We start from the raw sequence: 27,783 nt of genomic DNA, 5'->3' as shown, positions 1-27,783 counted from the left end.
TAACATACCAAAATGTTGTTTATTTAAAAAGTTACCTTATATAGTTGCAACTAACTCCCTACAAAAACTGATGACAATTTCTTGCATTGCACCTGTCACGACTAAAGTAAAAAGCTACCTGTCAAATAAGATGTACTATAGCTGTGGTGTTTGGGACCTGTAGAGTTTGGCCATTTCCATTTACAGAGGCATTTACAGCATACTTTCAAACCTTAGCTTCAGAAACCCTAATCATGTTTTCTTTATCCTGTTTCTCCAATAAATGTGGTACACGGTGAGAATAATCAAGAAAGATGAACTTGTTAAACAAAAATTGAAAAAAAATCTTCAAATGAACACAGGCAGTCAGTGATTTCAGGCAGTTACTTATGAATGTGCCAAATGTTAGAATTCAAAATATTTGACACAGTCTATTAGAAAGTAAAACAGAAGAGTAGTCTTTCATCTCCCCAAAGGTAACTTTCAACTTTAATGAATGCAAATCTTTACCAAGCTATTTACTAAGCCGTTATTGCGATTAATCGTCCTCTTTTTCAATGTATGCTTTGGTTGATGACCGTGCCATCTGTCTTGCCAGGTAGCGCTCTCGAGCTGACAAAACAGATTCTTCATTACAACGTTTTGCAAATTTGCTGAGACTTGGTTCACCTTCCCTTCTGTCCTCCATAGTTGCAAGTGAAGATGTAGTTTGAAGCTCTTTAGCAACATGTTCATTTTCAGTTATTGCAGCTGCTCCTTCTTTTACCACAAGTCTATCATCACCCTTATCTTGATCTTCCTTATCACCCTTGCGCTTGTTTTTGTGGTCATCTTGGTCTTTCTGCTCTATGCTCTCCTTCTGTTTTTGGTTTTCACTATAACTTGCCTTCCTTTGCTTCCCTCTGTCAAAGTCTCTTTCTTCTCTTTCCTTTCTTTTGTCTGAATCTGGAGATCGGTTTTCCCGTTGACTGTCTAAATCTCTGGAACTTCTCTGTGTTTCTTTATCTTTTGATCTCTCTGAATCCCTGAAGATTTTTGAGGTATCTTCTCTCAATTTTTCAGTAGATCTAAACTCTTTTCCTCCATCACTTTCCTTCAACCTTTCTGAATCTTTGCGATCTCTTTCCCTTCTTCTGTCTAAGTCTCTGACACCTTTCATTTTGTCCCTCTCCTCACATCTATCTAAATGTCTGGCTTCCTTCTCAGTCTTCCTCTCTATGTCCCTGTAATCTCTTTCTCTTTCTTTATCTTTGTGATGCTTTTTCTCTCTATGTCTATGTCTTTCTTTGGTTTTGTGTCTTTCATTCTTTTTATCTGGTTCACTTTCAGAAGACATGGATCTCTGTCTATAATGTCGTGCAGAATTGCTTCGTTCCGTTTTGCTGGCTGAAGAACTCTTGAATTTTGTGCTCAATCCTTCATCTTCTTCATCACTGTCAATTTCAAAGTCACTGTCTCTGTCTTGATTGTCATGATGTGGAGATTTGCTGCACTCTTCCTTACTTAACTCTTCTCTACTTTGGTGATCCCTATTAGTGCAGAGACAAAATAGAATTATTATATTGACTGCAAACAATCCATCAGAATATATCCCAGGAGATCCACAAATATGAGCATGATATTATGTTTAGTAGCCTTCCAAAAAAAATGTGTTAGGTTCAAAAATGAAGAGATAGACAGAGAACATCTATAACAGTAGAAACAGAAGTTATGCAATGATGAATATAATAAAAATATAACCTACTAGATGTCCCCCCATGGCTCCGCCCGCATAGGAGTGAAACAGGACAAACTTTAAAAATCAATAAACAAACAGGTATCGCTAGGTAAGTGAAGGCAAGGTGCACTCCAAAACGTGGCCAGAGGTAGACCTGTTCAAGCAGAGGCTGGTGTGTGAGTAATTGAGGAGTATCCTGCCCAGCTCCCCACTCCTGACGTCATGCTTGCCCCTCCCCTCGGCCCACAGTCTCTCTCTCAGATTAGTGCAAAGTGAAATATGATACTTAGCGTAATGACAGAAGTCGCAAAATCAACCAGAATGTTCTAGCAAATTATAGAAAAAAAAACATTGTATATATACACACACACACACGCACACAGAGAGAGATTTCACTGACATATGAATTCTAAATATATGGAAAATAGCTGGGAAGCACTGACTGAATTGTCACAGGGAATAAAAAACTGGACTATAAAACACTAGACAATAGACAAAATTCCCCCTTGTCAAATCACACTTCAGATGCCTGTATTTTAGACATAGTAAATTATTATGACTGTAGTGGAGATAGTGGTCACTGGGAGATTATTATTTTTAAATGTTTAATCCATCATACCTACCTCTTTAGACCCCTGTCTGGGAGATCCTCTTCACCCACAGTCTGATTCAGTAAATGTCTATAGAATCCGCTAAGATCCTTCTGCTTTTTAACATCAAGGGCCGCTATAACAGATGACAGTGAAACACAATTTAATTTTACACCACAAAATATAAAAGAGTCAGCACAATGGAAAACAATCAAATTCTAATCAGAATATTATGTGCGCATAAACTATGCAAAATCAAACTGCCGTAGAGAACTACTGTTGCAGTCATTCCAAAGAACTAAAGGAGTAAAGGTAAAGGTGCAATTAATAAAAGAGCTGCATTAACCATTACAATGAAAATATTTTTACACGTGAAATTGCTAAAAATCTAGTAAATTACAAATTTACAAAGCATCCTGTAAATAATTCATTTTACAATATGAATTATTGATTAAAATGATATGATACAAAAAGAAAAGAATTTTTAACATCACAGCATCACAGTGTCTCTATATAGTTATACAAATTTATTCTTACTTTTCTGATCTAACAGGTAAGGTGCATATAGCTCTACAGAAATCTCAATACAACAGTTTGGTAAAATATCTATATAGAATGCACAATTATGAACCACTAAAACAAGCAAAAATGAATATTGTTAATGTTGTTCAAATAATTTCAGGAATATGATCATAGCAATTGAAAACAACGTTTGCTCCTCTAACAAGATGCACAACCTAGAATTGCAGCAATGGTCAAGCAGATGATGCAGCCTCCACAGGCAAATCTGACTGGGCTTGTTAAAATAAAACTCTTGGCTTAAAAATTAAGCAGATCATTAGGCCTCTCTTATATAAGCTATTAAAAAATCTCAAAATCCCACCGCAGTGAAATGAACTGCATTCACTTTTAAAAGCAATGACACAAGTAGCTGTTGACAGTTGTAACTTATGCAAAGCTGCAGTTTATTTATATTCCAACAAAATATTAATTCACAACTTTATTTCATCCTTTTGGAGAAGACTAGGTATAATTCCTTCTTTAAAATCTAATGATTTCAAAGCTCTTAAAAATGTCCCCTATTTAAAAGTGACTCGTCAATAAAAGCTATCAAGAGCTCCAGATTTTCCTAATTTTATGAAGACAGTGTGCTGTGAATGCAACTAAGAATTTGCAAGAACAGAATGAAGGCTTTATTTAGCCTCTCCATAAGAATTTCACTTCTCTGTGCTCATCCTGTAAATCAAACATTTAAAATACAATTTTGCAAATTTATCACATTCCAAGTAAAGGAATCAGAAATGCTCCATTCATTACTTAAAGTCCCTCATATTTCCACATACATGTTTAAACCTGTCTACTAATGGACTTTTGAAATGAACAGTAAGGCGATGGTGAAACAAGGACAAGGAGGGGAGCACATCTGAAAGCAAGCATCACTGTTTCACTTTGACACGTCTCTCCTTTCATCAAACACTTATGCTTTATGTTTTATACACCCTGCCATGTGCTTGTTGTATGAGAGCTCATCACCTGTATGCTAGATATTTCTGCAGTGACTGAATCTTGACAGTGCAGATGACATATTTACATGAACTGAATTGTGTAGAGATTTGTACAGCAAGATCTATTAATACAGAGATACCCATGATAAAACAACATGAAGCTTTGAAGGCATATACTGCCAACAATACAAAACAAGAAATGATAACTTTGAATTTGGGAATGACACCTGAATTAACTGCAAAATTTCAATTGATTATGACAGAGTTATGTTTTAAGGTGGATGAAAGAATATACCAGTAGCTGTCCCTTCTGGATGCCTCTATAATAAAACAAGTTACGATGAATGATGATTGGGTGTACTTTTGCTCAGTTTTTCAGATTTTCCTAGTATTCCTGTAAGGTCCCTCTGCTAACCCAAAGACATGCAGAATTGCGTCTCCAAATGTCCCAGACATTGAATGGTGTCCTAATACTGCAGGAGTTACTGTGCTTACTTACAAATCTATTCATCATATATGGTATCAGAAAATGGACAAATGGATGGCAGGTCATAATCACATGCAAGTTCCAGCTATCTCACCCTCCATTGCTGCCTCTCTTCTCTCATTTTCTTCTTCCATCTGCCTCTCCAGTAGCTTCTGTCGATATGCAGAGGTCACAAAGGCATCCTTGTCTTTGAACTGTTCTCCCTCAGCCTCACGTTCCTTCTGGATCTTTCTTTCCTTTACACGTTCCTGCTCCTTTTTCCTTTTCTCCACTGCCTGCAGCAAACTTGAAATATATTTTGGCTATTAATAAAGAAAGAAAAAAAGAAAATGTTGAATAACAGTGAGGCAGAAAATAATAATTTGCTTATTAATAGAAATACATTAGGTTTACTGAGAATATTTAAATTTAATTAGTTGATGTAACACCGTAAGAAAGATTTAAACTATTCTAAAGACCAAAGTAAGGTAATACCAGAGGAGTCCAGTAACTCATGATTTTTCTTGCTGGTATATCTAATAACCGCAAAAGAGCAAGCTATCCACTCTAAAATATGTACCTTCTTGTCTGCCCCGGAGAGGACTTTTGCTGTACATTCTTCCTTGTTTTTCTGCATTTCATCATAGATGCTGTCATACTCATAAACGCTGGCATCTTGTTCCAGAGCTCTCTGCATCTCTAGACGAGTCTACAAAATGTACACAACTTGAATTCGTCTCTTTGAATTTCCCAGGTGACCTAACAATGATTACCATGAATCCCCTGGTGGCAAGCTGTACACTCAGGTGAATTTTGCTGTTATATTACTGAAATGTTAGGGACACTCATTAATACTGAAGCATCTTTAAAGCATTTTACTGCATAACACAAGCAATGTTTCTTCAACTAGTATTTAAAAGTAAAACAACCTTTAATGTTCATTATTTCCTTTTCAGAATCTTGATTAACACAGAAATGCATATTCTAAAAGGCACACTATGTATAAGCCAAACTATTATAAAGCTGAAGCTCAAATAACTGAAAATGTTTGTTCCAGGAACAAATAACTTAACAACCAGGTAGATAAGAGTAAACTATTCCCAAAGATAATGCCCTGAAGAAAATCACAAATATGGTAGCTATATGAAACCAATGTAGTAAATTAACACAATGACAAAAGTTAAACAGCAAATATGGTACAGTGTTCTACCTGCTTCATCATTTTCTTCTTAGCAGCTTCCTTCTGTAGTGCCTCACCAACGGATGTCTTTGAAAAATAAACAAACAGATAAACTAAATCAGCAATGCAATTTGCATAATAACCCCTCAATTTATCCACAATAGGATTATTCTTATATTTTGGAAAACAAACCTTTCATTAATAAAATCAAGGTAGTGCATTTTTTCAGAAAAATAACATAAAAACAAACCACAACTCAACATCTACAAACTAAATACACCCTAGACCTTATTTGTGCCTTGATATCATGTTCATTAAAAACTCAAACAAGTGGGAAAAATAAGACACATCCTTAGTATAGTCCTACTTTCACACTGAATGGATATGACTTAATGACAAAAATCCAAACACAACTCATTTTATAACTGCAGAAACAGAGTGATATGCATAATTCTTCGTTTGTGTACAAACTCAAAACATGCGCAAAGACAGGAGGTTGATCCACTGTTCATGGACAGGACACAATGTGCATTATTCTGTTTAAATCTGACATTTGAGTATTGCCTGGAGTCTCTTTACCAACATCTTGACATATTACTGTATATTTCTTGGTCTATCTATATAAGAATAAGTGAAATACAAACTTTGTTCTCTCTGTCTGGAAATTATAGGGCTGAAACAAGTACTGAATATTGTGCATAATAAAAATTTGTCAAAAAATATTTTTGTTGCCGATTTTTTTATTTCGATGACTTATTTCAAATCAGCCAGCCATGATACTATATTGTTTTAAGAATAGAAAGCATTGACGAAAATACAAACAGCTAAACTTTTAAAAAGAAACAAACAAAGTGAGAACATTTTCTTAAAACACAAAACTACAATATGCAAAGCATGCAAGGCTCATTTAACAATTTGAAGCAAAAAAATATGTATGCTTGTATGATTAAAACACCTTTCCATTTGTCTTCCAGATTGGAAGTCGGAGAATATATGAAAAAGTGGAGAAATGTGAGGGACAAATATATTCTCCTATCGAAGAAAATGTGTAGCAAGAGAAGCAGTGATAATAGAGGGCAAAATTAATTTTCTGCATTTTAATGGATTATTCACTTTTCTTGCATGCTACAAACACCACCAACTAGTGTTCAGGCATGTGCCTGTGGAGCTGTGCAAAACAGAAATATAAACTGCTTTTAATGGTGTAGCCTATGGCACAGCCTCTGTACATAGCATTGACACAGAAGTATAAATCAGCCTTAAGTGTTTTTAAACACTCACATAGAATTAACTCACAGTTACCAGTTAAAGTGAATGTATGGTTTTGGGATTCAGAAGGGAACCCAAATAATCAGAAAACCTATAAAGATGAAATGACAAAGTACAAAATTCATAAAAAAAGATTGCCCCTAAGCTGGGGTTTGAACAAAGGACTTTGTATATATAAAGAAAACTGAGATAACCATTGTGCCACTTATAAAATAATGGAAAACAATGTGTTTAGATAAAGGGTAGCTAATTCAAAATTTTGGTAGTTTCAGAAGAAATGAATGCCATCAACGTCCACACAGATGTGCACATCATCTTCAATATAAATTACAAGAATAGAGATATCACTACAATACTAGCATTATAAATTCACATGTGCAATTTTAGGAACCACTGCGAGATTTATTCTTACTGCAAGATCACATTCATATTGATTAACAGATTAAAATGCATGAAAGAGACTCTATGCATCAGTTATATTTAGAGTAATTATGGGCACATGATCACTTGGTAAATGACAAATAAATACACTAAATAATATTACATTACCTAAATTTATTATAACCAGCTTCAATCAGATAAACACTGACACTTCACACTTTTCATTATTATATATACAGTATTATTAGTACTGAGAGACAAACTGTAGATAATGTTCAGTTTGAGCTTAAGTAGAGTATTAAATGCAGCTGACTACTTTAATATCTATAGAAAGCAACAGACTAAGCAGACTGTGTTACACAACAGGAAATTTAATTTTGCATGGTTAGCTGACAATAGTGAGTGTATTAATGGAAATTCATTGAAGACTTGAACAGCAACAAGTACTGATATCAACTAAAGATGTGCGCTTTGCCCTTGTGAAACCTATAGGTCCAAGCAAAGATTTTTCTTAAAGAGAGAAAGGCAGCCGCTTCACCTGCAGTACTATTTGTTCAAGGTATCAAAAAGTTGAAAGAAAAAAAGAAACACAATCCTAGTTCAAACACCTTGTATGTTTTATAGGCTGACAATTTCCTGCAGTGCCTGGAAACCTGATTGATGGGCACTTCCTGTTCTGTTATGTGTGTGTCGGTCTTTATCATCACAATCTATATTAAATGTTGCTCGACTCTGCCGAGTCTCAGTACCGTGTCAGTTTGCTTTCATGCAACTTTTCATTGTATCCTTCATCTATGCCTGGTATGGAAGCGCTGGGAAAGGTAGGGAGGGGGTGGGGTATAATAGGTCAACATAATTGTAATCCTAGCATCTGTTTTCTTGTTTTATGCTCTTATTTTAATGCAGACTCATTCCAGTATCTATACAATTACAAGACCAGCAAATAAACAAAGTAACAAATCTTTATAGATTTTAAGAAAATATTCTGTGTTCACGTCCAACTACATTGAGAATTTCTTCAGATTTAAGCTGAAAAAGAACTTTGAAAATACAGTATTAAGTGATGGTTACAGCAAAATGAATAGGCAGACACAGAAAGGTATTCAGCTGAATAGCCTAAACAGACATTGCATTTATAAAGTATTATTAGAGCACGCCTTTTCATTACCATGTACCTATCTATCTATCTTTCTTCTTGAGGATTAAAAAAAAACAGTTTCTTTTTTAGGTTTGCAGACTTTCACTTTGGATTCTCCTATTAAAACACATCATGCACTGAAGCCTACAACATGCTCAGAAAATACTGAATCACCATTTACAACTTATAACAAACTGTTCACTATTACAAAGGTCTACTATGCATTGTAAACCTGGAAAGATATTGTATACCCCCAGTTTGACTGTGGAAATCAGGAGCACAAACTAATAAATATTAACAGACCAGTGGCAAAAGTACTAATTTTTCACAACTAGGAGATATGCCAGGTTGGATGTTGAAGACAGATGGAGAGTTAGACAGCTACCTTTCCCTTTATCCAAGCATGCTTCCCCAAGCAAATTTTGCTTACTAATAATTCCTCTCAACAAGTCTGCAATATGAACTCCACAGTATAAAATGCTAAAGACCGTTATTTCTCAAAAATGTACTCCGTTTACATTTTATCTCACAAGTACTGCAAAGTGAAGAGGATCAACTGAGCTGAAGGATCTTCACTATGAACTAACTGCTTCCAGATAAGATAAGATATGATTCCTTCATTGTCATTACATAACACATACACTGAGATTCCAGTACACTATCTGAAACAATGCTCGAAATTATACTTTTAAAAAACCACACATCTAATATTCTGATATAGATAGCTCATACATTACACAATTGTCATCATATGCAAAAAAAAAAAAAAAGTTTTTCTAAAGATATTCCACATTTCTAAAGATATTCCACAAGTTAAGAAAAATGATAGAGAGATAGAGATAGATAGATACAATATTTCACAATTATTTCTGTGAGGTATGCAAATTCATTACAGAATTTAGTGTAGTAATCACTTTGGGGTAGAAGCTGTTCTTCAGTCTTCTGCTCTGCACTCTGATTGCCCTATATCTCTTCCCTGAGGGGAAAGGTTCAGTTCAGCCTTTTTGCCAGCTGCTGAGCTGTTGCTGTACCACACTAGTATCCCATGAGTCAAGACACTCTCAGTGGAACAAAGATAGAAAGACACCAGAAGCTTTTGTGACACAAGTGGCTGTTGTGCTTTTTAAACCATGTAAGTACCCAAGAACCTAAAACTAGAGATTCTGTCCACTTTGTCACTGTTTATATACAGTGGCCAGTTGTCATCTTGCTTTTTTCAGAAATCAATGATCATTTATTTTTTTGTGTGTTAAGTATCAAGTTATTCTCTATGCACCAGTCTGTCAGTCTACATACCTTCCTCCCTGTAGGCAAACTCATCTCCATCAGTGACCAGCCCCACTATTGTTGTATCATCTGCAAATTTAATAATGGCATTTGTGTGGTAGGCTGGTATGCAGTAATACGTATGGTGAGAGTAAAGAAAAGGGCTAAACACACAGCCTTGTAGTGCCCTGTGCCGAGTGACAAAGTGGAGGAGTGGTGGAGGCCCACCCTGACTGACTGTGGCCGGTTTGTTAAGAAGTCATCTTATAGACATATTGAAAAATAGTCTGTTGGGTATGGTGGTATTAAAAAGCAGAAGTATAGTCCCCAAAACAGCAGACTTGCATATGTACGTTTCTTGCTCTTCCAGGTAGAGCAGTACTGTATAGTGTGGAGGACAGCGGAAATGGCGTAATCTATTGACCTATTGGATCTATATACGTATTGGTGAGGGTCTATTGTGGTTGGGAGAGCAGTCTTGATGAACTTGAGGACCAATCCTCCCAGACATTTCATGATTACTGGTGTTAATGCTACTGGCCTGTAACCATTGAGGCAGGTTATGGCAGTCTGCTATGGAACTGGTACTGTGATGGATGTCTTCAAGCAGGTAGGGACAGTGCATTGTACAGAGATCGATTGAAGATATTTGTAAAAACCCTCCGCTAACTCCGCACCAGAGTTTTGGAGAACCTGACATGGAACACCATCTAGGTCAGCTACCTTTCTGTACATTGATATTCCGGAATGTGCATATAACAGTAGCAGACTGTACAGCAAGTACCGGGCTGTTGGTATCTGGAGCTGGAATGGCGATTTTGACAGTTCCTGGTCTCACCTCCCATGACATCCAAAGAAGTGGTTAAGCTGCTCTGCCAGTGAGGAACTGCTAATACTGGTAACAGGGTTGGTATTATTGTTTTGTTTATGGGTGTGACATATACCTTGCCATTCATTGCAGACGTCGGATTTGTCCATACAATGCTCAATTTTCTGCTTGTAGGCTGGTCAGGCAACTCTAATGTCCCTCTTCAGCTCCAACCTGGCATCACTGTACTGCTGTTTATCACCAGAGTTGAAGGGCTTATTGCGAGTCTTTAGTAAGAGTTGTACATCTCTTGCCATCCATAGCTTATTGTTGGAGAAAACACAGATTTATTTTGTTATAGTGTGTCACACACGTGCGCATGGGAGGCAGCTAAAGGACTTGAGTAAGGGGAAATCCGAATCAGACCAGGATGTGGCAGAGTGCACTGACTTTTTTTCTCCCTTTCCTGCAGACCACTCACGGGAGATTCCACCTGGCCCTCTTGACGTCACTTCCGGGTCCGAGCCTATGGAAGAAGACCTTGCCGGCTCTGGCCCCTATGATGTCACATCCGGGCTCGAGCCTATGGTTGAAGACCCTCATGAGCCCGACCCCTTTGACCTCACTTCCTGTCTTCCCCTTTAAAAGCCTTCACCTTTTCCCTGTTCCCTCAGTTCTGTTTTGGACTCGGTTTTGTGCACAGCAGTGCTACCATTTAAGCCTCAATTTGCAGCCAGAAAACCAAATATACGGGTGGCTGCCCCCAAACCTTGCTATGGCTCTTTGTGGAGTTTGTGACAAGTGACATTGTCTATGCAGCTTTTTATATAAAACAGTACAGAAGAGTTGCATATATCAATATTGTCATCTTCAAATACAGTCCAGTCTATGCTACTGAAGCAGCCTCTTTAGCTGCTCAAAAGCACCCTTTGGCCACTCCTGTATGTCTCTTACAGACGGTTTGACTGTGTTGATATTAAGTCTGTATACTAGAGCTAAAACAGAGAGATATGGTCAGTCAGGCCCAGATGTGGGAGAGGTAATGCTTTAAACCCATGCTTGAGGTTATTGTACACATGGTCAAGTGTGTTTTTCTCCACCACAAGAAAATCATTTTGCATAGTGATTCTTCCATGAAGCTCAGATAAGGTGACTTTACTTAGCTAAAGGCATCCAATATCTGTAACCAGGCATCTGAAAAGGAAACTACTGTAACTTCTTTCATTAACTGAAATAATTTCAGTTGAAGAATGTTAAGAGGCCTATTAGATGGGAGCAGCTATGCTGAAAACCTATTCATGTTTAATCTTTGCTAAAAAATATGGATACACAATGGAAAAACCTTATCTATTAAAAAAATATATATATATATTTGTTCAAGAAAAAGACAAGATATCCTTCGGAAACTGCTAATGATTCCTTAAACATGCTGCACAAATTTTGATAACCATTACAATTAAGACAATGTCAATTGGTCATTCCTAATCTCATGGCAGCACAAGAAAAAGATCCCTCACACAGGCAGGAAGACCACTTTAAACATGTTTTACTATAGGATAAACCAATTTGCAAAAAAGATTTATACTGAACATACAATATGACCTAAATTGAACACAACCTCTTTACAGTCTAGTCTCTTTTTGACCCATCCTGAGCCAAGGGCTAAAGAGAACTCTTCTACATAAAAAGGGTGTTTTTTTTGGGTTTCCCCAAGTGTCTTATCTGACTGTACTGTATTTATTGCAAGAATCTTGGCAGAGTAAACCTTTAAAAAAATGTTATGTTGTAAAACAAGCTCCATTTTTCACCCAACTAAAATAAAACCTTCCTGTTTTGTACGGACAAAGATAAGAGTTCAGATTGCTCTGTAAAAGTTTGCTAGAAGGACACAGTGTGAAAAAAATGACTGACATAGGTTATGATCACTGAATGTTTCCCACAAGGTTAATTTCAAGCTAAGCAATCAGAATTAACATTAGGATGTTTTGTACTTGCAGTACTGACTCACAAGTGGGTTTGCAATCACGTTCCTAGAGCAACATTCAATTTTCAAAATTCTGTCCTCGTTGCTTTCAGATCCACTCTTGATACTAGCAAAGGCAGGCAGGAAATGAATCCCCTTTCCAAGTGCACGGTACTTATCTGAAGAATGTGTTCTTAGGCATCATAGAACTAATGAAGTAATTTTGTACAGCAAGCAGCAATCTTATCTGTCTGCTCAATCAGCTAGCTTGGGAATATTACTTAAAGTTTCAAAGAAAACACATCTCTGATCTTTTTATTAAAGCCTTCGCATATAGACAAACAGAGAACACTCTGATGATCTTGTGTCATGGCGCACAGCAGGAGGAGATACCGTGTAAAACAAGCCAGTTAGCTAGAAGTATCCATTTGAAACAGTCTGCCAAATTCCTTTTGAAATATGGCCTTTTGATTCATTGCATGATCAACAACTAAGATATCTCACCTCCTTATGTATTATGCTTAGTAATAAACTGTTTTGGCTAGTGTATTTTAAATATATTTTAAATTTTATTTTAAATCCTAGAAAAAGTATTTTAAATCCTAGAAGAATCCATTTCAAGGGTTGATTGCCGATGTTTACCTAAAATTGATCAATCCTCTTCTTTTTGCTTAATCTTTATGATATAAAGATCTATCTATTATAAAAAGAAATCCTGTCCCCTGTCCTGATAGTCTACGATATGTGATCTTTCTCGGAAGATAATTTAAAGACCCGCGAGACGAAAGAGACCTGCCACGGTGCGTCTCACGGGAACATAGAACGAGAGTCTTGCAAGACACACCCTACTTACAAGCAATATCAAAAAAAACAAATCAGTAGTGTAAAGGCAGTCATGCAGCACACACAGCTCTTCGTGCATATAAAGTGTATAAGGTCAATACGGTAGAAATGAAATGAATAGGGTAGAAATGAAACGTCGACGATTAAACGAAGAAGAAAGAAAAGCGCGGAGAAAAGACACTCAAATGCGTTGGACGGAAAAAAAGAGCAAAAAAGAATAATCGAGGTGCAAATTCAGAAAATAAGGAAAGTAATTATCAGCCCGGAACAAGTGGAATTGAAAAAAAAGCACGTCCAATCCGGCTCAGAATTAAAAGACAATGAGTAAAAGACAAAGTAGAACTTCATAGAGATGTTTACAAACGTTGGCGCTAAACACATGCAAAGCAGGTTAGAGACTATGAAACCAGGGAAATTAGATAGGCTCAAAAAAAAAAAAAAAAAAAAAAAAAAAACCATTGGCGCTATACACATGTGGAGAAAGTTAAAAGGATAAGAAAGTAGGAAAATTAGAAAATATAAAAAAGTAAAGATCGCAGTAGCGCAAACAAACAAACTGCCTCATTTAACTATGCACCAGTCTAACTTTGGTTTTGCACAATAATTACTACACTATTGCACCTTAACACTTAATTCTACTTTATTCACATAATTTTACTTATTTATTATGTTCTACTATACTGTTATCTTTCGATCTATGACTTTTTGTTAATTTAACTGATATTCTTCTAACTTTGCACAGTTTTTGATAACCGGATCAGGATGCATTTCACTGAGTGTTGTCCTGTATAACTATGCATGTGACAAATAAAGAATCTTGAGAATTTCAAAAACGGAGTTTACCACACATGCATTTATTGGTTACTTTTTAATGTATATATAATTTATCTGACTGCTTATTTAAAAACCTAAATTTACCCCAGGAGTCAAAAACGTTCTGTCTAGCCCTTGTACAAAAACCTAGACAAAAGCTGGGGTATCACCTTGGTAAACCCATGTACTTTTGGAACTGGGAGAGGAAAATAGCATGACTTTACAGACAGGAGTCCAATGCAGAACTCTACTTACTTTGTTACTTTGTAAAAAAAAAATTATTAAATGCTGATGATGTAGATCGTTTTGTCTATGCTGAAATTCCAAACAGAGAACCTTATCCTGACCTCATTAAAAAGATTCAGCATATTGGGACTCGCAAGATTACAAATATTGTTTTTACAGAAGTTCTGAAATAAAAGTGAAACTAATGAAATAGCAACAATTCAAAGAAAAAAAAAATCTTAAAAGTGTGCATCCGGAAAACCAAATACGGGGGTTGGCAAGCGAAGCGAGCAGTTCGCCCCCTAGTATTACAAAAAATGGTCTGTGAACTCATTGAGGGAAAGAGATGTAAAAATATTATTTATCTCAAAATTCTGCTTTTAAGATTTTCAGAAATTATTTTAAAACACTTCTAAATTGCATATACTAAAACTTAGTCACAAGCCAGGTAAAATGAATAGCTTCCATGCCTAAAATTTTAGGATAAACAGCAAAAATTAAAAGAGGTTTTCCATGAGGCACAACGATAATCAACTGAAACATGGACCTCAAGCAAAAAAGTCTGGAAAGATAGCAAGATGACTTACTAAAAAATATGCTATGCATACAAGTGGCTCCCAAGAGACATCCTAGGGTAATAGGACAATAAATCTAAGAGTGTCCATTTAATGTCTTAAAATTTATATCAGACAGAAATTACGCCTAAAGGCATATGTACTTTTATTAATTTTTGATAGAAATGTATACATAAGATAAGAAAAAAGCAAGACTGCCTTGTTCTTTAACATATACTTGTTTTCATTTGCTGCTGGGATAGACTTGGCCTCTTGCAATCTTGAATTGGATTAAATGTGTCAGAATGTTGACAAGAAGTTACTGTACACGTATCAGAAAAATCACCTATCCATTATCTTAATTCTTTTTTTCATTACAGTGCCTTGTGAGGTGTGAGATTCTCTCTAGAGCACGAGAAGCAAAGCAGGAATCAACCTTAAACTGTCTACAGCAGTATATATTAAACTGGCATGTTCATTTTTGAAATGTTGAAGGAAAACGGTGTATCCAAAGAAAACCCTCCCAGACATATCAAGATGTGCAAAGTTTCAACATAACAATTACTGGAGAAAACAGATTTAGAAAAAATATTTGTTAAAAGTCTGTAATGTTTATCCTTACCTACTAGTTATTGGTAATAAAATTGCCAAATCATTCAATTCTTAAATAAAGTTAAAAAATTGAGTTTGTGAATGTTCAAGACTCCTGCTAAATGACTCCTAAATCTGATCTTCATCTTAAGTCACTAATAATAGAAAATTACAGTATGATTAAACAAATAGCACACACAAAAATAAATGCTTTAAATAAACTGAAAATATTATTTGAATATTCAAGGTCACGGATAGAAAAAGAATGTCATCCTCTAGTAATGTGGATGCCTTAATTATACAGGTGTGGGTTAAATATTTTAAAATAATCTGTTGAAGAGTAAGATGGCCTGAGTAAAAAACTATAAGAGTAGATTTTAGTGGAGGTTAACCTCTAGGAAACCTACACTTTCCAAAGAATAAGGTTTAATAAAGTTTATGTTCTGCAACAACACAGGACGGTTTCTTTTTTCTCTTCATCTTTCCAACTTCTATGTGGGGTCGATTTGCTTGATTGACCTTCTCCAAACAGCTCAGTCCTGCTCCTCCTCACCAGTCAGACCCATTCTTCAGATCTTCTTTTACTTTATCCATCCACCTCCACTTTGGCCTCCCTCTCTTTCTCTTCTGTTGTACTTCCATTCCCATCACTCTTTTGCCCACATATTCATGGTCTCTCCTCATTACATGTTCATACCACTTCAACCTACTTTCCTGTACATTCTTAGATATAGCTCCCATTTTTGTTGTACCTCTGATTGTCTCAATTCTTATTGAGTTCTATTTTGTAACTCCACACATCTATTTAAACATTCTCATTTATGCCACATCTAACGTCTTCTCTTGTGCTTCCTTTACTGCCCATGTCTCAGCTCTATACATCATTGCTGGTCTTACCACAGTCTTAAAAACCTTACTATTAACCTTCACCCTAATTATTTGACTACACAATACTTCTGATACCTTCTTTCAATTGTTCCATCCACACTGCACTATGGGTTATCTCTGCATCTAGTTTTCCATCTCGGACTACTACTGATTCTAGATATTTACATGTATCCACTCTTTTCAATAGCTCTCTCTGCAGGCTAACCTCTGAATCCTGATCATCATTAAACCTCATATATTCTGTCTTTTTATTTATCTTCAACCCTCTATATGCCAAAGCCCTTCTCCATTCTTCCAACTTCCTCCCCACTTTCTTTTTTCTGGTGCTATACAACACATTGTGTATGTAAAAAAGACAATTGTTGAACTCTTTAGTAAATGTACACAAGAATGCATATGGAGAAAATAAAACACTGCATGCCAGCACCAAAACATCATACCTGTGAAGTATGATGAAAAAAGTATCATGATGTGGGGCTACTTTAGTGTCTAGGCCTGGATGACTTCATTCTCAAAATTGTTTTAGGAACTCTATCAAATATTTAAGGTTGGGTTAAACAAGATGACAATGGCCCCTGAGGCAGGAGTACATCAATGAAAAGAGTGGCTTAACTATAGGACAATGTATATGCTATTATTTTAATTCAATTACTAGCATTATAACATAGATAAGACCACATCTGATGAATTATTATGCAGTAATCCAGCAATTTCACAACTGTCTATAAGTTAAAAAAAAAAAAAAAAAAAATGGTGTCAATGGAATGAAAACTGAAGCACCTGTAATTCTTCATGTTATATACACAATACAGGGAACTGTTAGCTCAGAACATTAATTATATGCATTTTATAGCATTCTAGTTTGTTGGCAAATAAAACAATTGTTAAGATTAAACTCATGTACATATTTATACACACATGCAGCAAACATTAATTTGCATCCCATTCATTTTTGTTCTATAGTATCCAGTACTGCACTTTTCATTAGAAAACATTGCCCTCTGCTGGGCATGTCTATTTATGAAGGCAGTTAATTCCCTTTTTACCCAAGTAAAAACTATTTTTGTCAATTAAACAGCTATATTAAAAAGTACTACATTTATTACTTATTTGTTTTAATAATGAACAACACCATCTGAAAAGATGTATAGATCCTAAAGCCAAAAATCATTCAGTTCATCTTTTCACTGAACAAATGTAACTGAATTTTATGATCACAGTAAACAGAAGCATACCTTTACAACACTGTAAAGGTGTTGGAAAAATTAATGAAAGGAGCATGAATGCATTGCCAGACACATTTAATGACTCTCATGCCATGCTAATTTAGAGTTGCTAATTAACCTAACACTTACATCTCAGCAATCTTTAATTCTAATTAAAAGATACATTTAGTATTTTTCAAATAAAAGTTACTTCTTCACACTCATGGTATAAATTAGTTTACCACAGTAAATTGCTTTCTAAACTGAAGCATTATTATATATAAGTTTGATCACAATCTGATAATTGGGTGGTTACCTATCAGTAACGTGTGTGGTTGGTTGGCCGGCTGGCAGACATCTGCCATGTCCTTTCAGTTGCGAGAAAGATAGAAATTTTTCAGGTACCAAGGGGTCAACATGACAAAGAAAACAATTACTCACACACTGAATCCAGTTCTGGGTAGAGGATGGGCCAAGCCCCATCCTGGCAATGTAGGGTACAATGTAGAAACCAGCCATGGAAATAGCATCAGTCCATTGCAGGACCCACTCACACATACACATGCACTCACAGTGGTCCAATTTCGAATCCCAGTCAACCAAATCTGCCCATTTTTTAAGATATAAGAGAAATCAGAATAAAACCCTATGCTAACACATGGAGAAGAGATGCAACTCTGCACAGTGAAAGAGCAAAGGTATTTTTAACTCAGAACACTAACCACCATGTTGCTCCTCAATCATAAGTGATTGCCATAAATGTAAAATCTTTTACTGACAAGAAAGTAAGTATGAAAAAAGAGGATATAAAAATAACAATGAACATTAATTCAGCAGTTAAACAAGTATGTGTGCAACTTGCATTAGCACTGTATATCAAACAAATGAACCAGCATGTTGAGAGCTTTAGTTCATAAAAGAGAATTCTAGATTAAAAAGTACCGTAAATTCTAATAGGAAAGTCCCCAGTCAACACACAACAGATCACTTTGTTCTGTCTTCCTTTAAACTACAATTAAACTCTTTCCATTAAATTTGATATCTTAGTAAGCAAAGTCAACCACAATACAGCCTCAAAAAATGAAGTATTATGCAATGTTGAAAATTAAATAACACACATCTCTAGTACAGATCAGGCACTGTGATGAAATTCAATGTACTCTACGCCTGTGTTAAAATAGTTTGCATTTGTAAAAAAAGACTGGGGACTGCAGATTGGGCACTACCTACCACCCCTGCGAATGTTAGAGGTGAAACGTCTATCCATTGAAGATATTGATGAAATGTACTTATTATTTGTTTTAGAAATGTGTAATACAGGCAGTTTTAGTTAAGTCTGTAAATGTGATGTTATTAGAAGAATTCAAGATTGTAAAGCATTACACTACTTTGTTATTGGAAAATATATTTAGATTACAGTAACATTTTACTTAATGCCTCATTAACCCCAACTCAGATTAGGTAGCAATTAAATTAGAGCAATATTCAACATGTCACTGTGGACCGTGGACCATGTTTATGATACACTTTGCACTCATACACAGTATACAGTGTCCTTAATACAGTATTCATTTGATGTATTACTTCTTTTAAACTTTTCTATTACAATCTTTATGAAATCCTTTGATTTGTATCTTTTAGCAACATCTGCTACCTAAAATAAGAAGTGCAAGCAATACACATGACAATAAAAAACATATTCCAGCTAAACAAAAAAAAAAATGATGGACTGAAAATTAGGTAAATAAAAAAAGAAATCTATAAAAATAGATGAGTCTAATTTATTATTCTTGTATTTCAATTCCTAAATTAGAAGGCTTTTTCCAGGTGCTGACTATTAAGCTATGTGTACTGCATTAGAGCACCAAATGCCACAAGTTACTAACGTTGAAAGCCATTAATTTAAGTAGCAGGAATGCTCACCTCCTCATCAGAGTCATCCCCAAATACAGATGGTCGTTGTAGAGCTGCTGGCTTTGACTGGGTCTTCTTGGGCAAGATCAGCCCATACCTGCACATGAAAAAAGGATCAGATGCAGGTCATACTTATGTGAATTTAAAAAAAGAGCTATTTCTGTTATATGCATAAACACTCACATGAAGATCCAGTTCCTTAAATAAATGATAAAAATCTCAATTTAAAAACTGTACTACACATGTAGATTATAAAAAGACTGGTGTCTAGGAAAGGTGGAAAATCCAAGAAAAAAATACACGCCAATGCCTGTTAATTATTTATATTCATTCTAAGGAACGCAGGTTAAAATTTCAGTCCAGCAATGAGCAGTGTCATTTTTGCATTGCTTTTCTTTTATTTCCCATTACTAACATTTCTTTAAAATGTTTCACTGGTGCTAGGGAGAACATTTTAATTGAAACTTGTGTTTTTTCAAATTCAAATTAATCCAATTCATGGTCCTGGGGAGCAAGAACATATCCCACCAGCTTTGGAAGATAGGTATGAACCAACCCTGGACAGAGCATACAACAGAAAAATGTAAATACATATGAACATATGTACAAAAGCTCATAAACCTTGTAATGAATAAATTGCAATACATCCAATACAAGATATGAACAGAGCCACATGTTTCTTAAAATTACTAATCAGTCTTTAACCTTGCAATGATACATTTTTACAGATTCTCTCCTATGAAACTATTTTAACTTCTGCAAATGCTTGACAGTATTTCTTCAGGTCTTACCGTAACACCTGTTAAGGGCCAAGGGACTTTGTCTCTACTGTTCTAAAACATTACATTTCCTGTTTAATACATTCTCTAGTATGAACATTAAATATTACGATGATCCTGGAAGCTTAAATTTGGGATCAGCTTGAACTCACAGACTGAGGGCCCGATATGCTCCATTTGAATATTTTAGTATGTCTCAAATTAAAAGTTCCTTCAATTTGGTAAATTGTTCTTATCTGTGGGTTGAAGAGGATCTTCAAGCACAGATAGATACATCCATCAACAGTTTTGACAGTGGGAATAAGGTTATATGTTTTTTTAGAAAGTGACCTTTTTCTATTGCAGTTTAAAAGAGCAAATGATATTTATCTATCAAAAGACAACCTGCAAAACTCAAGATTGTCATTTGTAAACTAAGTATGAGTAGTACTACTGTTATTTTGTGAACAAAGATTTTCTCTTTGAATGATATTCAGCTTGTGCAATACAACATAAGCATAAACATGGACAATATTTCCTACAAAGAGGTCCTATAATTCTTTTGCATATCCTTTATGATTAGTCTTATGGCTGTATGTAATAATTTTCAAGGAGATGCATATTTAGAATGAGTTACTGTTATTTTACATTTTCTGATTTTGTGGAGAATTTTCTCTTGCAGGAAACTGATCAAATGCAAAATATTTGCTGTAATTCTATAACCATCTGCAGACTGAAGTTTCACTTTTACAGATATGTAAATATGAGTGAGCATATCTCTTCAAATGCATGAAAGATCAATTTTTAGAGTAAACACTGTCACATGTGCCTGCATCAGAACCACCCAGGAGGCTCAGGTAAACCAGTCAATACCACTCTATCGCTATATAATACCACACTATTGCGAACCATATCTTTAAATTTCTTCTGCAGCTCAGACAGGGGAGACTTTGCCTAGCCCCATCCTGATACGCCTACCACTTCTGGACTCAGATCTATTTATCCAGACGACCCACGAGAAAGGCCATCACTCTTGGACCTGCTACTATTCGAGACAGTGCTCTTGATAACATTTTGATTGCCGCTGATGAGTATATTGCCACAGTTTTGTTATGCTTATTAATTTGTTATGGAATCAAATTGGCTATCTTTCTGTTATTAAATGGAGCTATCTGGCCGATACATCAAACACAATACTTGGACAACATGCAACAATAAGTTACAATAGGAGTTTATCAACTTTAAGTAAAATAAAATGTCAAAGATAATTAAATTAATTTTGCTATGGTAACTGCTGCAGCACGGTGGCGCAGTGGTAGCACTGTTGCCTCGCAATTAGGAGACCTGGGTTCGCTTCCCAGGTCCTCCCTGCGTGGCGTTTGCATGTTCTCCGTGTGTCTGTGTGGGTTTCCTCTGGGTGCTCCGGTTTCCTCCCACAGTCCAAAGACATGCAGGTTAGGTGCACTGGCAATCCTAAATTGTCCCTAGGGTTTGTTTCCTGCCTTGCACCCTGTGTTGGCTGGGATTGGCTCCAGCAGTCCCCCCGTGACCCTGTAATTAGGATATAGCGGGTTGGATAATGGATGGATGGTAACTGCTTTGTAAATAATATTTCACATTGATAAATATATTAAATAAAGATTACTTAAATTAATGTATGCAAGACTCAGAAAATGATTTCCTAATATTAAGCAAACGTCAAAAATATTTTTTACCTTCTTGAAACTACTATTATATTATAAATGCCTCATTAAAACTAAATATGAGGATATGGCATGGTGTTTATGGAGTGAGTTCATGGATATGGCTATAATTCTATTTTGAAATGAGACACCTTCTGTCTCATTTTTGTTTATCTGTGTAGTTTTACACTGCACTCCAATTTTCCCTTAGTGATCAAAGGCATACACAGTTAGACAAATACTTAAAATGTGCTTTTAGTAAAAAAAAAAAAAATAAAAATTGCTTTTACATTTGTGAAACAGTTAAAAAAATAAGTTTGGTATTTTTAAGTTGAAGTTATTTCTTCACAAGCATGATATATATGGTATTAGTTTGCCACATGCAATGTACTTTCAAAAGTGAAGCATGCATGAAGTTTGGTAAGTTTAGTTCAAATATTTTACCAAAAGCAGAGTGATAGGGCAGAGTTGTCTTTCCTGCCTCACACTGCAGGACTCTACAGGTACATGTTCTCATTGGCATCACAGTCAGTGAATTTACTTACTCAAAAAACATTGTGTTCAGTTCTTTTATTACTGTATCCTCAACAAGAGCAACTTATCATGCATTAAAAAATCAATAATTGCTTTGTGGTGCTTAAATCTGTAAAATAACACGAGGTGGGGGGGTGGTGTTTGGCATTCGGTTGTCACTACTCCATCCACCAACTGTAGCTGCAAGAACAAACATATCCCTACCTCGAGGAAATAAAACTGTTAGTCTACGATAAAATAATTATTCCTAGCTTCCTTTCATTATCACAAGGATGGTTCATAAAACCTGGAAGGCACGTTTTGTTGAATCAAAACCTTTGCCACTTCAAAGTGGACATATTTGGTAAGTTTTAAGGCTCCTTCTTTCACCTTTGGACAAGGGTATCTTACAGTCCAGTTTTAAACTTCATAAACAGACCAGCTATTTTTAAAATAACACCACTGCCCACAAAACTGTTGTTAATTAAATGTCTTTGTACTGAACTGAAATCTTTCATCTATAAATGGATTTAGTTTTCTGACAAACAGGAAACAATATGTTAAAATGAGACCCTACTCCTCAGACTGTCTCTGTATCAGCACAGCTGGCCCTTAAGGCTGTATATTTTCTCCCCTGCTGTTTTCCCTGAATGCCAATGACCAAGAAAAATCATTAACTTCACAGATGACATCACCATTATTGGACAAATTACTAATGAAACTGAAGAGCATACACACCAATCAGCCACAACATTAAAACAACCTGCTTAATATTTTGTAGGTCCCCCTTATGCCACCAAAACAGCTCTCACTTCTCCAGGCATGGATTCCACAAGACCTCTGAAGGTGTCCTTTGATGTCTACCGCCAATACATTAGAAGCAGATATTTTAAGTTCTGTAAGTTGCAAGGTATGGCGTGTTTTTCCAGCTCATACCAATCGGATTGAGATCTAGGGAATTTGGAGGCCAAATCAACACCATGAACTCTTTGTCATGTTCCTTAAACCAACCCTGGACAATTTTCGCAGTGTGGCAGGACACATTATCCTGCTGAACGAGGCTCCCGCCATCAGGAAACCCCTTTGCCATGACAGGATGTAGGTGGTCTCCAACAATCTTTGGAGAGGTGATACATGTTAAAGTAATATCCATATTAATGCCAGGTTTCCCAGGGCATCACACTGTCTCCAACAGCTTGCCTTCTTTCTATAGTGCATTCTGCTGCCATTGTTTTCCCAGGTAAACAATGCTCATGCACCTGGTTATCCATATGATCTCAAAGAAAACATGATTCATCAGACCAAGCCACTTTTTTCCCCACTACTCCATGGTCCAGTTCTGATGCTCACATGGCCACTGTAGGCATTTTAAGCGACAGATTTGGGTCAGTACAGTCAATCTGACCAATATGCAGCTATGTAGCAAGCTACGATGCACTGTGTGCTCTCACACCTTTCTCTCATGGCCAGCACTAGTTTTTTAGCAATTTGTGCTACAGTAACTCTTCAGTGGGATCAGACTAGACAAGCTAGCCTTCACTCCCCATGCCTATCAATGAGTCTCGGTCACTCTTGACCCTGTCGCCGGTTCACTAGTTGTCCTTCCTTGGACCACTTTTGGTAGGTTCTAACCACTACATACCAGGAACACCTGATAAGACTGCTGGTTTGTAGATGTTCTGATCTAGTCATCTTCACAATTTAGCCCTTGTTAAAATCACTCAGATCCTTACTTTTGCCCTTTTTTCCTGCTTCCATCACACCACTTTCAAGAACTAGCTGTTCACATGCTAAATAATTATTATAATATAACCCACCCTTTGACAGGTGCCATTGTAACGAGATAATCAATGTTATTCGTTATCAAAGTTGTGGCTGATCTGAGTAAAAAGGGTCCGACTCGTCTTTTGTCTTAGTGTACTACAAATAACCTGGTACTCTACTCCATTAAAATAGTAGTAAGAGAAATTGACTCTCATACAGCAGTTACAAACCCTCTAGAAATGAATGATTGTACAGTCAATTTGGTAGAATTTTTCAAGGTTTTGGTCACAACTATCATACACACACCAGGGACATTAACACCACTTCCATTACCAAGAAGGCTCAGCACTTGACTTATTTTTAACACCAACTCTTCTTATTTCGGTTGCTCCCGTTAGGGGCTGCCACACCAGATCATCTTTTTCCATAACTTCCTGTCCTCTGAATCTTGCTCTGTTAAATCCACCACCTTCATGTTTTCTCTCACCACATCCATAAACCTTCTCTTTGTCCTTCCTCTTTTCTTCTTAACTGGCAGCACCATCTTTAACATTCTTCTCCCAATATACCCAGCATCTCTCCTCTGCACGTGTCCAAAAAAAATGCAATCTCGCCTCTCTGACTTTGCCTCCCAACCATCTAACATGAGCTGACCCTCTAATGTACTCATTTCTAATCCTGTCCATCCTCGTCTCACCCAGTGCAAATCTTAACATCTTTAACTCTGCCACCTCCAGCTCGGTCTCCTGTGTTTTGGTCAGTTCTACCATCTCCAACCCATATAACATAGCTGGTCTCACTATTGTCTTGAAGACCTTCCCTTTCACTCCTGCAGGTACCCATCTGTCACAAATCACTGATGACACTCTTCTCCACCCAATCCACCCTCCCTGCACTCTTTTTCACCTCTCATCCACAATCACCTTTACTCTCCACCTTTGCCAATTCTACTCCTTACATCCTCACCATTCCTCTGACCTCCCTTCTCATTTACACACATGTATTCTGTCTTGTTCCTACTGACCTTCATCCCTCTCCTCTCTAGAGCAGAGGCGTAGCTAGGGTTTTCAGCACCCGGGGACAACTGAAGATTTCGCGCCCCCTCCTGTTTGCCAAAATGCAATGGGGAACATCAATTCGGCACCCCCTGGATGCTGCACCCAGGGACAGATGACCCCCCCCTTGCCCCTCCCTAGCTACGCCACTGCTCTAGAGCATATCTCCACCTCTCCAGGATCTCCTCAACCAGCTCCCTACTCTTGCCACAGATCATAATGTCATCTGTGGCGCAAACATCATAGTCCATGGGGACTCCTGCCTAATCTATGTCAACCTGTCTATCACCAGAATGGAAATACTTCTCAGCCCATCTAATGACAATTCAACAATGCCATACTGAACACACTCTCCATTTTTGTCTGGTTTTGGTCAGCAATGGTCCACTCCAAAAATAAATGATACCATGTTGTGAAGTCTACTAAGAAAATAATTAGCTGTGCTATTCCATTTATGCATCTAGTGACATACAGTAAATCAAGTCAAAAGTATCACCGCCAACTCATCATGTGTTCCAAAAATTCCCATATGGTAAACACTTTAGGTCAATTAAAACTCACAGACAACTAAACAATTTATTTCTTAGGGACACAGCCCTCACAAACCAGCAATTTAGTCTGTCGTCCTCATGTCTTATTTCATAGACAGTATGAAGGTGTGAGTATGTGTACATGTCCATTATACTTCCACTATTATGTAACTGTTTATAATTAATGTTGTTGAACTTACTTGAGGTTGTATTCTGTTAAAAGTGGCCCCAAAGCTAAATTCCTACAAAATAAGTACTGGTGAAAAAAGGGTTTCTGAAGCATATTTAAAACTATGTATTTCAAAAACTACTTGAGCAAAAATATTGCTGGCCAATAGACCTGCTTGCATGCCTACATGTAGCACACTGCAATAACTCAGGTTACATTAAACAGTTCCTATGGTAGTATTCCTTGGACACAGGTCGAACTGTTTTTAAGTGATGCAGGCTAAAAACAATCGGACTGGAGCCCATAACAAGGCCAACACGAGGCCAGTTATTTGGGTACTCGTGTGTTATAACCCTGCCACTCAACCCAGACAGAGCTTGTGGAGAACTAAGCTCAACAGCAATGACCCTTTCGATGTTATACTTAACGATCTTAGAAACTTCGCAACAGAAGTAATTCTTCAAAAGTAATTAAAAATGAAATTTTACAGATTCTTGTTTTTATTTTGTAAATAAATGAATGTAAACAAAGATGACTTTTTCTCTTGCCTGTGACAGGGTTATAACACAGGAGTACCGTTATCTGAAAAAGACAGGTCGTTTTTATGGGAAGTTATCATTGTTCTATCATTGTTATCTTTGTTCTAGCTTGTTCTAAAATGCTCTGTCTTTACTATTGGCTGTACCCATCCAACAAACGCAAAAAAACGCATAATTTTCCAGTGAAAACTGTAATTGTAAGAAAATGCAAAAATCGCATTTTCGAGGTGTTTTGAAAAGTGTAGAATCTGAATCTGAACTTAAATCGACAGCGATTTTTTTTCTTATCGCCAAACTTCCATTTACATTGAAATAACATCGGTTTGTATATTTCAATGTGTATTAACAGGGTCTAGTGTCATATATTAAGGCATCTGGGTGTATTATGTACAAAATGAAATGTCTGATCAAATGACAGAAAAATACAAACTGAGTTTCTTCGTTTCCCATCAAAGGAGATTTTAATGGTCACTTTTGAATTCTTCATATATGATTTAGTAAAACGCTCCCAGTATTGGATTCCGTGATATCGCTGTGTCCGCATACGCATTCATTTATACACAACCGGTTACGATCTGCCGCAGTTACTTAAAGGCGGGTTTTAATATTTGTGTGCAGAGCCCTGCACGAAACGGTGAAAACATGAAAAAATCCACATAGATTATATCTTCTAAACTATAATGCACGTACGTACAGGTGCATTGTACGCTGCATGTGTCAAATGATCTTGTAACTGAACGGGATGAAAGCAAGGCCAATGAATACAAAACTTGAGGTTATGTACAATCAGCTTCACTTTAAAAATGTCAGTGACACATCCAGAACAACTTGCTCCAATGACACCTTTTAGTCTAAACTAATCGCACACAGACAATACTCTGAAGGGAAGTGTTGACAGGACACAGGAACATCGTCGGGCTCACTTTGCACAACGCCAACATTGTAAAGCACATTATAATTGAAGCAGGCTGCCCACGGGATACTGGTGCTCAGTTACAATATACTGTTACTGGCTCATAAAAATATGGTAAAGTATTCACAGGTTAATTAATTTTTAGTTAACGTGATCTCAATGTGCATTCTTCGACCAAAGAAAAATATTTTTTATTTTATCTACAGTGGCTTGGTACACTTTTTCAAAGGACATATAGGTGAAAGAATTAAACACAATTTATAATGTAAACACAAACTCTCCGATATAACCCAGTTCTACTGGGTGAGATGATTGTTAAAATCAGTCCCTTCCCCTTAATACTCACTGCTTACTGGACGCCGCCATCTTTCATCCGCCACTGCCGAAAGCTGACGTCGTATTTACTGCTGCACTTTCACTACAAGTAAAATAAACGAAAAAAAGGCATTTTCCTGTTTAGTAAAGACAGTTTTTATAAGACAAAACAGAAAATGTTTCAATGTTAAACTACTATCGAGTTTATTCGTATGTAGAAAGTGCCGAGTTCAATGTAAATCAATTAGTT

At 36.5% G+C, this 27,783-nt stretch overlaps 1 protein-coding gene across 1 annotated transcript; it reads right to left on the bottom strand.

The window, feature by feature from the left end:
• On the bottom strand, nt 1-27,783 carry nsrp1 (nuclear speckle splicing regulatory protein 1). Its single transcript, XM_028806679.2, has 7 exons — nt 27,565-27,783; nt 19,305-19,392; nt 5,468-5,524; nt 4,838-4,966; nt 4,373-4,580; nt 2,320-2,422; nt 1-1,508 (listed from the first exon to the last, which is right to left on the bottom strand). The coding sequence occupies exons 1-7, from the start codon at nt 27,582-27,584 to the stop codon at nt 518-520; spliced, it is 1,596 nt and encodes a 531-aa protein (XP_028662512.1). The 5' UTR covers nt 27,585-27,783; the 3' UTR covers nt 1-517.

The sequence above is a fragment of the Erpetoichthys calabaricus genome, chromosome 8 (assembly GCF_900747795.2).
Source record: "Erpetoichthys calabaricus chromosome 8, fErpCal1.3, whole genome shotgun sequence".
Taxonomy (NCBI): Eukaryota; Metazoa; Chordata; class Cladistia; order Polypteriformes; family Polypteridae; genus Erpetoichthys; species Erpetoichthys calabaricus.
The sequence above is the reverse complement of the archived record's forward strand: the minus strand, read 5'-3'. Positions and strand labels throughout refer to the sequence as shown.